We start from the raw sequence: 16,197 nt of genomic DNA, 5'->3' as shown, positions 1-16,197 counted from the left end.
TGAACCATCACTCACAACCACTAGCACTTTATATAGCCTCTGTAGAAACTATCTACACCCTCACTTATCTTAACTGCACTACTGTATAGCTCTGTGTAAATAATCATTCTGTACATTCGATAATCTTTAATCCTCAAACTGTTTACAACTTGCATAGTTCCCATTTCTGTATAACTGTATATCTCAGATTCTGTAAAGTTATTTATTTCATATTCTGTATAGTTTTTCATATTTATATCCTGTTCATAGCCTGTACATAGCTTGTACTCACTACAGCCTGTACATACTTATAGTTATAGAATATTCACAACATACTTATTACCGTGTACATTATAACATACCATAATAGACCCATTTCTGTAATATACTCACATATCTATATTATTGCTAATATATATTGTAATATATCTATATCACTAAAGCACTTCTGGATGGATGCAAACTGCATTTTGTTGCCCTGTACCTGTGCATGTGCAATGACAATAAAGTTGAATTCTATTCTATTCTATTCAGTGTGGTACAGATCAATAACTGATGAGTCATTTGATCAAAATCACTGAGTGTTTCACGTCTGACCCTCTGATGCTTCTGTAGACATTTTGCATATTTAATGAATGTCTGACAGTTTTACATTCATTCTATGAACACAGTGGAAATGTTGTGTTATAGTCTCCATGTTGTTTCCAGCATCATAAATTCTTAAGTTCAGGAAATTAGATTCTTTCTTCACAGCTGGAAAACAACAACATTTATTCTCTATTGAAATCTGCATCGTCCACTCCAAAGGTCACAATCTGAAGGTAACATCTGGTTTTGTTCCCTGTGGTTAACTCTGAGCATCAGTATGGTGGGATTTATCCACTACATCCACACCACTGTGGTTCAGTGTTGTCCTGATGGAGTAACAGCAGCCAGTATGATCCAGGCTTTAGCTGCTGGGTCTCTGTGTGACCTCTCAGACTGTTTAACAGATCAGACACAAAGAGAATCAGAGCAGCTCTGTTCTTTAAAGACCAACATGAACCCACTCAGGTCACACTTTCCCCACAGATATGAGCATCACTGTCCTCAAACAGCAAATGACCAAGTCGAACATTTGGATCTTTTCTCTTTCATTGTTTTCTTTTTAATGAATCTTTGTAACAATCTGAGGATGTTTCAGGTCATATTTATCCAGGAAACACAAACATGTAAAGGAGTCATCACAGCTCTCTGACCTCGTTGCTCCAGGTTCACCACTGAAGTCTGGATTGCGTTCCTTTGGACCGGTCACTCCTCACAGACGGACAGCTGGACCCTGCAGACTCTGCTCTGTCCTCCTCTTCCTCCATCATCATCTTCTTGTGGACTTCAGTCAGTCTGAGAGGTAAACCACAAACACTCAGTGAGTTCACATTAACAGGAGGAACTGAGTTACAGTCGCTGACCTCTGACCTGTCATGTGACCATGAAACCAGGTCATATGATCCATATCAGAGATCACAGAAACCTGATCTCACCTGCTGGCTCTGACATTTAAGACCTTCCAACAACAAAACACAAAAAGCAAGAAACTGACAGAACATTAGGAACAGCAATGAGTCTGCTACAGTCAGCTCTCTGTAAACTGCGACCTCAGTTTGAATTAAAGCTCTTTTATGGTCACTCATACCATTTAGGATCACATGAAGTTCACACATGATATCTGTGACTGTCCTAGTTTAACATGTAACGTTCATGTTGATGCAGATCTCAGCTCCGAATCAGCTCTGCTGAATTATGTAAAGTTTCTCTGACATCAGGGATCAGACGCTTCCATGAACACACCTCCATGTTTCTGTTTCTCTGACACACTGAATTCAAACAGTCTGAGGAAACAAGGATGAACTTAGAGCTCCTTCAGGCTCTGACTCACTGACATTTGCGACGAGTGGAATAATACCATACAGCTGTTACAACTGGTTTATAACAGCACACGCAGCCATCACACTTTTGAGGCAGATTTTCTCCATAAAAATCACACAAAATGCTCTGAAAGGTTCATTTTATATCTTTTTAACCAAGCTTGATTTTTTCGATCTGACCCATTAGATCACTGATTGGTCAGATCGGTCAGAGCTGCTCCGGCTCACTCAGTGGTCTGAAAGATTCCTCTGCCTCCTCATATGTGATCCCAACTCTGCTAACAAGAGTTCAAACTAAACTAAACTCCTCACTGACATCCGGAAACATGAGCCAGAGCTTTAACTCCTGGATGTAACCCTGACATTGTCCCTGCTGCTGCTCTGAGAACCAGAATCTCTTTCTTTCTTTTCTCGTTCAGGAACATGAGGACCAGCTCATCATCGCTTTGTGTCATTTTCTTTTCACAGTCCAGTTTCTGAGGAGAAATTTTCCATAAAAACATGCTGTTTCTAGCTTACATGGTCATTTCAGTAAAATTCAGAATTTCGTGTCGTTTTCACGCAACGTGTTGAATGTGTAAGTTTAACTTTCGATCCGAGGCTACAGAACAAACATCCAGGACTAATGGAAAAAATGTTTTTCTCTTTCAAAATCAAAGCGACAGCAGAGCGATCAGATAAAGAAACGTCCTTACAAACCAAATATTCGCAGCACATTTCTGTTTGTGGCAGAAACATCTGTTTCACATCATGTACAGCAGCCTCACTCAGGGCCTCGTTGGTCCAGCTGTGAGTCCAGTAAAAGTTGAAGTACTAATTCAGTTCCTTTACTAAACTAAAAGTAAAAAGTACAGGTTCTGAAATATACTCAAAGTAAGAAAGTAAAACGAACTCGTTTCTACCACCTGCTTGTGTCCAAAGCTCACTGAACCTTATATTAATATAATAATTAAATATCAGTAGATGGAAATACAAGCTTTTTAATTCTGATTGTACTCAGCTTGAATCAAAGCACAGTTAGTCTGCCTCAGTTTTTTTGCAGGATGTTGCTGCATTTGAAATGACCTGGCACTTTAAAAATGATTTTCCCTTTATTCTCCTCTTCAGTAGGCTAGCTAGATGCTAAAGTACCACAACTGCAACTTATGGACACCTGCAGTCATTTACTGTCCCACTTTAATCCCACGAGCTTGGCATATGTCATCTCTTCTAATGTGACATCTGCTGGTGAAAAGAAGAGGCTGCTTTTCATGCGTTTCTATTGAGGCTTAGCTGTTTGGCGGCTTGTAGTGATGTAAAATAAGAACGCCCCAAAAATGTGTTAAACAGAAAGTAATTGTTATGGTCCTGGATCTCTGACCCAGTGCTCATGTGTTTTGTGGGTTAATTAATATTCTTTGATTTAGTGTTAATCATGCACAGCAAATTCAAAAGTGTTAAATGTTTTGGTGTTAATGGTCTTCTTGCAAAAGTAGAGCTAATTTTACTCTAAGTAGAGTCACATTCTTTTAATGTAACTCTGAGGTGTAAAATGATAGTAGTTAAAATCGAGTGTTAAAAATGAGTGTTTCTATGTCAAATCTGGAGGTGTTACAATGGAAACATTAACTCTTGACCTCTTAACTCTGAACTCCTACAGGGGCTATGACACCAATAGAGTAAATTCACAGACTCCGCCCCCAGCACCATAGGCTCCAATCGAAGCTGAAGTGAAGCCGTTTCAGAACATTTTGCTCTACATATTTGAGTTGTTTGCCATGCTTGGTAAGTCATTTTTTCAAAGATTGTTTCAATTATTATGAGCTTTTACTTCTGTGGCTCTTTGGAGTTGAGACAAAGCTGTGTGAAAGGCATTAGCCATGTTGCTCGCTGATAGCATAATATTCTGTTTTAGCTAGCTGAAAGGTATTGTTTGCAGGCAAATACCACAGCCTTGAAAAAAAGCTTGCATGTGAATTTTCAGTCAAACTTTTGGTCAAATACACCTAAAACAATGTCTAGAATGTGAAACGTTGGTATAATTGTGCTACTTGAAGCCTGAAAATGATAGCCCATAAAAAAAACGAGCAAACAGCAGTAGCAGACTGTTAGGATGCCTGGGTCGTCGACCCAGGGTTTTTGAGTTTATGATATTATTTATACTTCCTAGTTTTTGGTTTCTTTGAGTTCTGTCGTATAGTTTATGTCTCTGTCTTCTCTAGTTGCTCTGTCTCCCCTATCACCTGCATCCCCTTGTCTAGTTCGCGTCTATGTGTATCCTAAGTTCCTATATCCCCGTGTTCAGTCAATGTTTGTGTCTGCCCTGTTCCCACGTCTCTGTTCCCTTTGTTATAGTGCCTGCCCGTGAGTCTGTGTTATGTTTCCTGTTTTACTTTGAAAGTCCATGTCTGATGTTAATGTGTCTGGTTTTGCTTCCCCTTGTCTCGTTAGGCCTGATTTGTCCCAGCTGTGTTTCCCTCCTGTTACCCATTCCCTGATTGCTCCTTTTGTGTACTTAAGCCCTGTGTTTCTTAGTGTCCGCGTCGCGATCTACCGTTTACGTTGCTGTGTGTTTTGCCTGTTCACCGGTGTAAGTTTATTTTGAGTTTTTTTCCAGTTATGTCATGTTTGCGTTCAGCATTAAAGCTGTTTTGGTTTAAGTTCTGTCTCCGGAGTCTGTACTTTGGGTCCTATTCCTGCCTGCACACAGCCTCACCTAACACAGACGTCCTGACTGGGTTCTACGTTAGCATAGATCCCTCCAGAGTTCTGTGCACACGGTTTAGGTAAAAATGAAAAAGGTTGAGGTTTTACATTTAGTTCAGTATTACCTGTTGCCTGTGTCTTTGTCTTTTGGGAAAATACTTTACACAAGTAATGGCTCAAAGAGGATTCCTTTTTTTTTTTACTGTGCTGCAATTGTTTACTGGATTATTTGTGCCATTAATTAGTGTCAACTAATTTTTATTCAATCTCCGCACAGGATATGCTTGTGAAGATGGAATATGGGGGAGAGCAGAAGTGCGTTGAAGTTCCACAAAGGGATGAATGAAGGACATGCATATTGTATTGGAGAAATAAGTGATGAGAATGCTGTTATTTGCATTTACCAGCTCACCTATGTCAGACCTTTTGATAAACAAAATTCTAATGAAAGTGAGAACATGTATACTGTTACATCTTTCAGAAAATGTTTTGAAATTGTGGTGCACAGTTCAGAATAAATGTTTTTCAAAAACCATTGCGTCTTTGTAGTAAATGTTTATTTCCAAAAGAAATTTCTAGATGTTCAGAACAGTAAAATTCTCGCTTTTTAGAATGAATTAGAAGATAACTCTTACGTAGTTAAACTAAAATACTCTTTGAGAGTTAATATATAAACTCTTAACACCAAGTGTTAAATTATCAACTCCAGACAGATTTGGTGTTTAACACTAAATCAGAGTTAACGTACCAACTCTCCAAAAAGAGTTAAATTAACACTCTCTGGTGTGGACCCATATAGACACTTTAATAGTGTTAAAGTCAAATCCGACAGTGTTAATTTGGACATGCTGGATTTCCTGTGTGGCTCAGTTTCCTTGCATCCCCTGTGTACAGTGGCGGTTTTTGATACGAGCGACATGGACCGCTGCTCACAACTCGCACGATAAAACAAAATAAAAACAAATCAACAAGCACAGAAACTGAAGATATCATGAAACAGACTAGTAATTTGCCCCGATGTGTTTTCTATACTCTATCACACACATATATGTGAAAAGTGAGCGCGACGGCCCTCGGTGCACCTGGAGTCCCAGAAAGAAGAGAAACCCTAAACAAACCACATCTTTGCACTAAGGTGTCGGTCTGTTAGCTTATGTTGTGGTGATTCTCAGGTTGGGGGATGGGTGTTCATACTGGAGTGCAAAATTAAAACCAATGGAAGATGGACAAGAAAAGGTCAAAGGTCATCAGGCTCTCAGTTTAGAAAAAAGAGAAAAGAAGAGGAGGAGCAAGTGAAAGATAAATGTAAGCAGATGTGACTCGGGATGATGGCAGTTATAACAGGATAACATTCATTAGTAGGAAACCTGCTGTTTACCTTTGTTAGCCACTTGGCTATGATAGCAAACAGTAGATAGACAGTAGACACTGATGTGGCTTACTGAATCTTGTATTGTTGATTTGTCTGTTATTCTCAGTGTGTGATGAATTATAATGTTGCTGTTTGTTAGCCAGTGCTATCTATCTGTGCTACCTCTCTGCAGCAGACACAGGCTGGACTTTAAAATTATATGGCTCATCTTTAGACCAGTCACTCTGTAAGGACACACAGCTGGGTCCAGGTTCAGGTCCAGCAGGTCTCCCATGGATCCTGTCAGAGAAGAAAAATGTGTTTTGAGAATGAGCAGAAGGAAACTCCAAAGTAGTGTTTCACAGTGTAAGAACAGAGCGCCACCCAGGGGTCATTTACACTGTGCAGGACTATTGATGGTCCCACTGTGAGCAGCAGGAGTTTAAATGTTGGACATGTTTGATAGAAATAAGGAATAAAGGTTCAGTGACTTCCTTTGAGATGCAGTTTAGAGACCAGGAAACATCAAACAGTTCATTTAAATCAGATAAACTGACATCAAAGAGTTCATGTTGCTAACAGCTCACCTCTCTGCAGCAGACACAGAGCTGGGTGGAGGTCCAGGCTGGTTCCTGTGAATAATGATGGAGCAGTGATGTGAGTGCTGAGCTGTGACATGGAGAAGAGTCATGGACAGTTAGAGATGGTCATCTCACCTCTGAGCTTTGGTCTGGCTCTCATGTTCCCCACACAGAGTGCTTTTAGAGGGAGGGGCTCCCTCCTCTCTGTCCTCACACTGATCCATGCTGCTCAATTCACATCAGCTCACACACACTTTCTACCTGCAGAGGAAACACAAATCATTCATGTGCACATCAACTGAGAGCTGCAGAGGTCGTGTCCGATGTGTTGGACTAACATCTGAGACGCAGCTTTCACCAGTTCACTACAAAAAGTGTTACAGAGCCGAGTTCAGCCTCCTGCAGCATCTGGACTCCCCGGGAACCTACGCCAGGATCCTGTTTGTGGACTTCAGCTCTGCCTTCAACACCATCCTTCCAGACCATCTCCAAGGCAAGCTTACCCAGATGAGTCTGCCTGATCCTGGTGCAGCCACAACAACCTGGTGCTGAATGCCCAGAAGACAGTGGAGATTATTGTTTTTGGTTTTCAGAGGCTTCTCTAACATTTAATGGTGCTGAAATATGTCAAACTTTTCTCCTCGACTTTAACAGCTGAGAGCATTTTGAGCACAGCGGAGAAAAAGGTGTGCATGAAGGATTTTGATGTTTAAGTGTTGTCACTGCTGAGGATTGGTGGACGCAGATCTTTATTCACTTAGCTGCTGTTTACAGGTTCAGAGTCTTCATCAGAACCAGCTCTTCTAATTGGACTTTGCTCTTAACTGTCTTTGAAAAGCAACAAATCCAGTAAATGTAGTTTAAAGTTTGGTCTAAAAACGTGCTGTCAGCTCTGTGCTGAGAGGGCTGTGCTCATCCATCCGTCCTGTTCTAATAAAGCCACATTTCAGGAACACCTTCTTTAGATGTCTTCAGCTTTATTCATACAGCACAACTTAACACATTTAGTCTCAAAGCTCATTATATTTATATATAAGACTTTCTTTGACTGTTTTAACCTCCTTCAGTGGGTAAATGAACCAACCCATGTTAAAGTTATGTTACGGACTGGCCACTCAAATTTTCAAAGTGCTGCTAGAATGGCTAAGGCATCTTTTTTTCCAAAGTCATTCTGGCTAATGGTCACAACCCCCGTATGTTATTTCAAATGTTTAATTCTGTTGTTAATCCTTGTTCTGATATGCCTTTACCATATTCACACGTTCTTTATGAGCGTTTTCAAATTCTTTTTTTAGATAAGGTTTCATCTTTTAAGTCTTCCTCCTCGTCTGCTTCTTGTCCTGATTGTTCCTCTGAGTGTAATCCAACTTTTTTTTTTATCATCAACAATATTTATTTCATTTTAAGCTTCAGTAACAGAACTAAAGGATAAATACATAAATAAATAATTCAAAAAAGTTATCCTATTCTTTCTTCGCACACCAATCCCCACACCACCACTCTGTCATTACTCCTGTTCTTCAAGTTACAGAAAGCCAGCTTGTAAAGGACCAAATACAATCATATTGATGCAATTTGTCTAATAAACCATAAGTCACTTTTTCATAAGACGCCAACTGAGCCATTGTCTTTAGCCACTCTTCATAGGGAGGGGGGCTCTTTTTCCACCAATGTCTTAGCAGGACCCCTTTGGCCGTAGTAAGAGCCAGAATAATCCATCTTTTTGTATAACTGGAAAAATCTCCATCAGAAAGTTTACAAAATTTACATACCTTGTTGGGAGGAATAAGATCAAAATGTTCCCACACAGGGGAGGACATCCTCCTCTTCTTAGCTGGCTCCATTCTCTCCTGACTGTCTCTCATAAACCTCCAAACTGTCTCCAAACTCTCACTAACAACTCTCCATCAAACACCTACATTTTGAATGAAGTCTGAGGGTTTATATCGCTGTCATATCTCACGGCAAAGTTCGAACCGCTTCATGAACCAGTCACGTGGTACAGCCGGGCAGCGAGGCTTCGGCCGTCATCATTTTCAGCTCCTCCCATAAATGAAGCAAGCCTCGATACGCGCATCGCGGAAACGCCGCCTCCATTACTCGACACAAGCTTCGAAGCCTCGATACAGAACGTCACATCACTAGTTACAAGTTGTCAATTTAATCGTATGTCAAATAACCTAATAAAAGACTCCATAAGAACTAATGTGTTTTCTTTATTAGCCTATTTTAAATTCCTAATCCAACAATTAATCACTAACAATACAAACCAGGTAATGGAACCCCTGGTCTCCATTACATTTCCTCCCCCCTTCTCCTTAGACTACTGTACTTCAATCTTCATACATACGTGAAAGACAGTCTGCAACACAGTTAGATTTGCCTGGACGATACCGCACTGTGAAATCATAGGGTTGCAATGACAAGTACCATCTCGCAACACGCATGTTGGTCTCCTTCATCTTGTGCAGCCACTGAAGGGCACGGTAGTCTGTGTCCAGGGTGAAATGTCTGTCTAGAAGATACCTCAGTGACTCCACTGCCCACAAACCAGGTAATGGGAGCCCTGGTCTCCATTACACACCTCCTGGGCCCAGTAGCCCTTAACTTTCAGGAGAGGGTCAGCTGACCGTTCTGGCATGAAGTGATAAATCTTAGCGGTGATGCCTTTACCCAAGGGTGATTGTTACGAGTTCAAAATTGGGGATGGACACAAGAGAAACACCACAATAACAACACTGGTCCGGCCGGGTTGAGTCAAACGATGATTTTAATGATCACACGCGTGGGAGATGGACACTGATGCAGACAGCCTCAGATCTCAAAATGGTGGAGCATTGCTCAAACTCTTATAGCCTCTGGTGCCTCCACCTTATCATAAAAGCCTAAACATTCACATGCTTTCTCTCACACGGCGCCTAAGCTACAACCTTGGCTCCCTGTTTATCTGCTCCTGCTGAGATGGGGCAGAAAACTCCAGCATGTTCTGTTCTAATCAGACAAATAAGGCGATGACTTTCTGCGAACAGTATTTCTTATAACTCAGCAGTATAATGCATCATAAACAATATCATTCATCCACAATAAATCAGCAGTTTAATGTAATGCAAACCAGTTTAACTAATGCAATAGTTATCAGCTTCTTCTAATTCCGGAGAATAATGCAAACTAAAACTACATAATAATTCACAATCTTTAATTAGGGGTATAACATGGCATAAAATAATATTATAATCTAACACTCTTTAACAGGAGATACGTTACGACTAACAGACGACTGCTGTCTACATGATGTCTTTGCAGCCCTTATGCTACATGTTACACAACTTTTCTTCATGCCAACAAGACTGAGGTGCCACATAGTCGACACATACAGCTGATTATGATGCATGTTTTACTATTGCTATGTTCACATCATCTGCTTGGCTTTATTACTGAAAGCCTGGAGATCCTCTGACGTGTGCATGGCTGATGTGAAGTATGATTAGTCCTACATGACATCAACAACAGAGGCAATGAAAGCTTTGTTGTTAACAGGTTGTAGGTAAAGTCAAATGTCTACTTCTACACTTGTGTTGGGTAAAGTTCTTCTCACTGCAGCAGATTTATATCTGTGCTTTCACAGGGCGTGATGTGGAGCTCAGCGCTGAGGTGCAGGTCTCCTTGGAGACGGCATCCTGGCTGAAATATTATCATGCTTCCAAAACATTTCAGCTTTTATTTTGAAAGAAACAAGACTTGAAAACGAATCCCCTTCTTCCTCTTTGTCTTTGTTCTTCAGAGGAGTGTCACCTGGACAAACTCAGGGCTGTTCTAGAGCCTTTCTTATTATTTGACTCCATAGAAATAAAACTGAATCGAATCAAACAAAAACTCCCAAACAGCTAAAACACTTTGCTTTATTCTCTTTTTTAACAAATACGTTGAAGTCCATCCACAACAACACAGCTGAGATCTCCTTTGTAATCAAGTGTTTCCATCCTTTGTACAGATCTGCATACAAAACAATCATTTACGTCCCACAGAAGTCTAGTTACACGTAACTATACAAGAACTGGTGAATGACAGAAACATAAGACACATGATCACAGGTGATAACAAAAAGAGAAAGAATCCATGTGTTAGTGATGTTTTTCAGCCCTGATGGCTCATGTTGGAGAAACAAGCTGAGGTACGTGGAAAGTTCACACACACAAGTGGGCGTGAGCGCACACACAGAGAGAAACACAACTGAAGCATCTGTTTGCTGTTTCTGCTTTCATCATCTCTGCTGCTGTGTCAGGCTGGGCTCTCTCAGTGACGTGGTTGAGGTGAAGTATGACGAGTATCCCTGATTCAGTCCATGGAGACAAAGGGCAAAGAAAGCTGTTGTTAACAAACTCTATGGTGATGTGGCATTTAGCTCTGACTCTACGCTCTGCTGAATCCTTTGAACCTGCTGATCAGTAAAGCTCTACGTGCTGCAGCAGATTGACCTCATCTGTGTTCACAGGTGTGGACCTCAGCGCTGAGGTGCAGGAGACTTTCATTCAGTTCTCCCTGCAAACAGCATCCAGCCTGGAAATACTGTCATCTTTCCCACAAATGGTGCTCTTATCTCAGAGAAGAAGTCTGATGGAAATAACTGCAATCAATAATGCCAACATGATGACTGTTCATAGCTCCTGCTTTGAAATACTGAACTTAAACATTGACCTGATGAAAGATCACAATTCACAGTGGCCCACTGTCAGAATCATTCTGAATATAAACTCATCGAGTTAATCTGAACCTTTCTCAAATGTGCTGTGAATAAATGCTGCTGCAAGCCACTGTGGGAAAGCTGTGTTATTATCATGGAAACATCTGTGACACATTCACAGAGGACGAGGACACAAAGGGACGACACGCAGAGGCTGTGTTAAAGTCAAAAATCCAAATCTTTAGTCCTAAACAGGCAGTGGTTACAAACAGGAAGACGAGCAGTCCATTAAACAGTCTACAGGGTCAAACATACAGAGAATTCAAACAGCTATTAAAAACAAATAACTGGACACTGAAAAACTTCAGTGATGTGTGAGGCACCAAAGGGAAGCAGCTGAGTATATTCAATGAATTCTCTTCAAATACAAAGACAGAAACTCCTACAGGCAGCATGCAAACTGAGCAGGATACACAAAGATCAGAGATTACAAAAGAAATCAGAAAAGGATTTCAAACTTACTGAGAGCAAGGCCTCTGTTACAAATCTGTCTAATAGAAAAACATGCTGTACAGATACAATACGCTCAGTGTTCATGGTCATTTACAAACTGGCTCTACCTGAACCACTTCAATATTTTATGAAGTCACTGAGTCGACCATTTCTACAGTTTGTTTCCTTCATTGCAGTTAGAGTGCGGCTGGTAAGGATGAAAACACACACAGAGCGTAAATTGTCTTTGTTAGTAACAAACGTCAGCAAAGAAAAGACAAAACACACAAACACTCTCATGATATTCATGAATCATTAGAAAGCATCCAAACATTCTGCTCGTGGACTTTTACAGTCTTATTTGCACTCGCTCATCTTCATAATCATCCTGATCAATACATGACAGGGGAGGCTTTGAGGTAGGCGGGGCTCTCTGCTGATGTCAGCATGAAAGGCAGGACCAGCGTCTGCCACATGTTGGTGAAACATCACAGTACACTGGCGTGGTTTCCTTTCCAGATGTTGGACGTTTGACACTTCAACGTTGAGGCCAACAAGAAGACACAGTTTTGGGTCGGGTTGCTGCAGGGTTTCTAACTGAGCAAAAGCAGAAGCACACAGACCAACAGGGATCAGATGCTGAGTGTTAGAGGAACATCTGTGCTGATCACTGAATGCTGCTGTGGTCTCTTGTTGAAGTTGGCTGGTGGGACAGTCTAATAGTGATATCCTGCCCATCGGAGGAACACTTTTAAAAACACATGCAATACTTTGTTTGTATTACAGTCACACTTTATCTTATTTTTGTCCTTTAAAAGTGTTGCTGTACTATAAAGTCCTATAATTTGAGGCTAAAACGGCTCAGAGAGTCTCTCTCTCAGAGGATCTCCTTTGAAAGTGGAGACGGCTTTATCCGCTGATCCACGTCACTTTACCTGGATGTTTTCTTTGAAGCTGGATGAAGACTCCTCTCCCTCACTCCTGCTGCAGCTGTGTGGTCCAGTTGGCCTCTGAGGTCACAGTCAACATCTGTAGCAGAAGAGGGGAAATAAAAGTCCAGGTTACCAAAACTGGGAGCTTTTCCAAAATAGAGCGTAACTGGACTTTTTCAGCCTTACAGGCAGATAGTCGTCTGAAGCTGCAGCTTTTTCTTTTGAGCTTTTTCCAATCTCTGCTCTCGGCTTTCTTTGAGAACATGTCTGCTTTCTTGGCATGGGTCTGTCTGCTGTTGGTGAAGAGACTAAATCCACATACTCGCTACTAAGATCTCCTCAAGTAGTCTCAACCAGATTACAGTTTAAGAGTCTCCTGAGAGTTTCACCTTGGGGAGATGCTGTCTTGCTAACATGCAATCATGAGCATTAATCTATGAGGTGAAAAAGTCATTTTAAAAGCTCCAGCCACAAGTTTTATTTCATCTGTGTTTTGGTCAGAGTCCCATCAGACCTCCAGAATGGTGTCAGAGTGTTTTCTATCCACGTGATGAGCACAGGCCTCAGGTCCAGACCTCCACGGGCACCATAGCCTCTTTGGAGCTAATAGGTGCAAGAAGGTTTTGTTGGGATAGGAACTGAAGAGGAAACTGACGAGGAAGGCAAGGATCTTCTTCAGCTCCTCCGAGCCGGGACCTCTTTGTGTAGGCCAGCATTGGCCAGGTAGCCCTCCAGCATCGCTGGATGGCCGACAGTGGAAAACCTAGAGGAGTAGGAGAGAAACAGCAGCTTGGAGCATGTCTTTATACTGTTTAGTTTTTAGAGCCACAGACTTTCTTTTAATGTCATTGTTCAGGATCTATGACTGATTATGTATTTATTGTATTCCTCCATGACTGTGTGACAGCAAGTGGAAAAAACCAGCTTCACCTTTGTTGATATGCTTGTAATTTTAATATTGATTAAATGGCCCATGAAATAATAGAAAGCTCATATATGAAAATGTATTTTAAGAAGTAAAATGTTAATCTGAGTACAAAGGAGTACACTCACCTTCTGGTAGATGGAGGTGTAGCGAGCGCTGGTGAACATCCAGGCCTCCTCGTAGAACTGATCACTGATTGGATCCAAAACATCGATGGAGGATCTGTGTAAGCGCTGAGGATCGTCCTGATGGACAGAACAGAAGGAGAGTGAGACAAGTGAAGATATACTAAACAACACTGTGACATGAACTGAGCCACACACAGTTTGATTCACAGCTGATTGACACATTATTTGACCACGAGCAATCTTTTCTGGTTTGACGCCGTCTTTGTAGCCAGAAACCAGCTCTCTCCTCGGCTTCCTCCACTACACGCTTCCCCCACGCCAGTCTCCTCCGTCACTATAAAGGGGAGAGTCATGAGCTCCATCACCCTCACCTGTGCCGTCCAACGTCCCGCCACCAGCCTCCACTGCAGCAGGCCAGAGACCACACCCCTGCCACAATAAGTAAAAGTATATCCTTGCTGTACCCTTAATGCTAAATGTGCTAAATTAACCGCTGCCTTTGCCCCTTTGGGATTATTCTTATGTCACTGGGATGTTGACCTTTGACCTTCACATTAGAGAGATGGGCAGACATAATTAGTGTATGAATTTTAAAGTAACAGGTAATAAAGAGAGTGTAGCAAATGTAGTCAGGTTTATTACTCTGTATCACACATGAGTGCCCGAGGGAGGCGGGGCTGACTGGGGAGACACAGGAAACAGAGAGACAGGGCTGACTCGACATGAAACGATGAAACGTGGGACACGGGAACAGAAACTAAACACAGGCTGAAATGAACACTGAGGGAGGGAGAACGAAGATTACTGAGAGCCTGATAAATAAGAAGAACAAAAACCAAGAAAAACAAGAGTCAAAGAAAACCAAAAACACAAAGCATTGGGCCAGGACCCACTGCTGTGACATTTATATGTGATAAAAACATTAAAAACTGCTCAGATGTTGAAATCTTTCTACGTATACTTTAGGTTCAGCTCTCCAGCCTGGCATTTGGTTAAGCATGATTCAAACATTTGATTTTGTTTAACTGGTTTTAATTATAGTTACTTTTTGTGAACATTTGTTGCAGCATTTAAAAATACATCATTTATTTTCAAACTTTTATTTGATTTAGAGCATCATATTTGACCAACGTAAATGTTTTAATTTCATATAAAATAACTGAAGCAGTGAACTAAATATCTGAAATCTTTCCTTCCTTAAAAGTTATAATCCTACTTAAGTTATAGTGCAAACGCTTAAGCAACAAATATACTTGATGCTAATTAATTAATATTTCCCTTTGATGTTGCAACTATGCGGTCACTTCTGTCTTTAAACAAAATAATATTTTCCAGTTACAGAAATCATAAAGTCCAAACTAAAGTGCTACTGTTGCTATATGCATTTTATATAAATCATGGATGATGGTCCTGACATGAAGGAAGAGAAAGTTACAGGTTGCATCCTTTGACTTTGTCTCCGTGCCTTTGGGCGATTTTCAGAAGGACAGATGTTTCTGTTCAATTCTTAAATCAATTTTTTCAAACACAAACACTATTTTAAAGCTTCTAGAGAGTAAAATATTAATGATAATTATAATAACAATAATAAAAACAAAAGCTCTCAGATCCATCAAACCAAGCAGCAGAAAGAACAATAACTGAAGAGAAAACTTTAACCTTGTAGACTTCATTATGTTCCAGCTGCTCTACAGACGCTGTGACCTCGAACTTAAGCAGGTCGTAACGTATGTGCAGCTCAATAACTTCATAATCAGACCCTGTGGTATTTAGGCAGCAGAACAACTAAGAATAACAACTACAAATAATGTTTTTAGGTTTCTGTTGTACTGCAAGGTTCTGTACAGGAGAACCAAACCAAGAGCAAATATTACGTCTCATTTACACCTGAGCACGAAGAGCCATCAACATTTAGCAAATTGAATCATCTTTGTTTAGATGCAAGAAGAATCATATAGAAATGAAAAAGTAGAAATAGAAATCCAGAGCAAAGATATCCTCTAATTCAGCGTAGCACATGTGCAGCTGCTGCGATTCACGTAAGCATTCGGCTCGTCGCTGTTGCAGATTTTTCTCTCGCTGTTCTGGCTCACAGCGCTGCAAACACAAAAATAAATATCCCCAAAGGTGTGAAAGGGAGCTAATTAGTAAGAGTATTGTTACTCTCCGCAGGAGTAGTCCAGCAGTAGAAATCAGTCCAATAACAAGGTGTGTAACATCTAGCAGGGTGACAGAAAAACCCAGGGTAACTTCTAAGGACCTCAACGTCTCTCTCACATTGTGTTTTTTAAACATGCTTCCATTTGTCACTTCAGTCTTTACTCTGAAATACAGGAAGAGAAATCATGGCTGAAACAATTTCTCATGAAACCAGGGGTGTGGTCCAACAGTCAGTTTGGTGAGGAAGGTTCCTAACTGAGAGAAGTGACCCAGAAGTATCTGTGTAGCAGCCACAATGAATCCAGATCATGAGCTTTATTAACTGATCAAAGTCTCTTCTTTCATCTTCTGTATCAGTTCAAAGGTCAAGGTTCAAGGT

At 40.9% G+C, this 16,197-nt stretch overlaps 1 protein-coding gene across 11 annotated transcripts; it reads right to left on the bottom strand.

Moving 5' to 3' along the window:
* Nucleotides 1-11,396: 11,396 nt before the first annotated feature.
* On the bottom strand, nucleotides 11,397-16,168 carry LOC120716460 (phospholipase D1-like). Of its 11 annotated transcripts, none has more exons than XR_005691907.1 (4): nucleotides 13,659-16,168; nucleotides 12,792-13,368; nucleotides 12,609-12,702; nucleotides 11,397-12,270 (listed from the first exon to the last, which is right to left on the bottom strand). XR_005691907.1 is itself a non-coding variant. In XM_040003998.1 (3 exons), exons 1-3 carry the CDS (start codon nucleotides 12,868-12,870, stop codon nucleotides 12,031-12,033), a joined length of 546 nt encoding a protein of 181 aa, XP_039859932.1. In that variant the 5' UTR covers nucleotides 12,871-13,652; the 3' UTR covers nucleotides 11,397-12,030. The 11 variants fall into 11 exon arrangements, 2 of the variants coding, with proteins under 2 accessions (XP_039859932.1, XP_039859933.1); XR_005691909.1 differs by having other exon boundaries at nucleotides 11,397-12,266; XR_005691910.1 differs by having other exon boundaries at nucleotides 11,397-12,403; nucleotides 13,120-13,368.
* Nucleotides 16,169-16,197: the final 29 nt, after the last annotated feature.

This window comes from Simochromis diagramma, unplaced genomic scaffold (genome assembly GCF_900408965.1).
Source record: "Simochromis diagramma unplaced genomic scaffold, fSimDia1.1 OVJJ01000468.1, whole genome shotgun sequence".
Lineage (NCBI taxonomy): Eukaryota > Metazoa > Chordata > Actinopteri > Cichliformes > Cichlidae > Simochromis > Simochromis diagramma.
Note: the sequence above shows the minus strand (reverse complement) of the source record. Positions and strands in the feature narration are given on the sequence as shown.

Bases quoted from the DNA above. Each gene is read 5' to 3' on its own strand.
- LOC120716460 (XM_040003998.1), bottom strand. From the start codon at position 12,870: ATGTTCTCAAAGAAAGCCGAGAGCAGAGATTGGAAAAAGCTCAAAAGA. The intron at 12,703-12,791 runs GTAAGGCTGAAA...CTTCTGCTACAG, and splicing joins CTTCAGACGACTATCTGCCT to ATGTTGACTGTGACCTCAGA. The intron at 12,404-12,608 runs GTAAAGTGACGT...TCCGATGGGCAG, and splicing joins GCTTCAAAGAAAACATCCAG to GATATCACTATTAGACTGTC.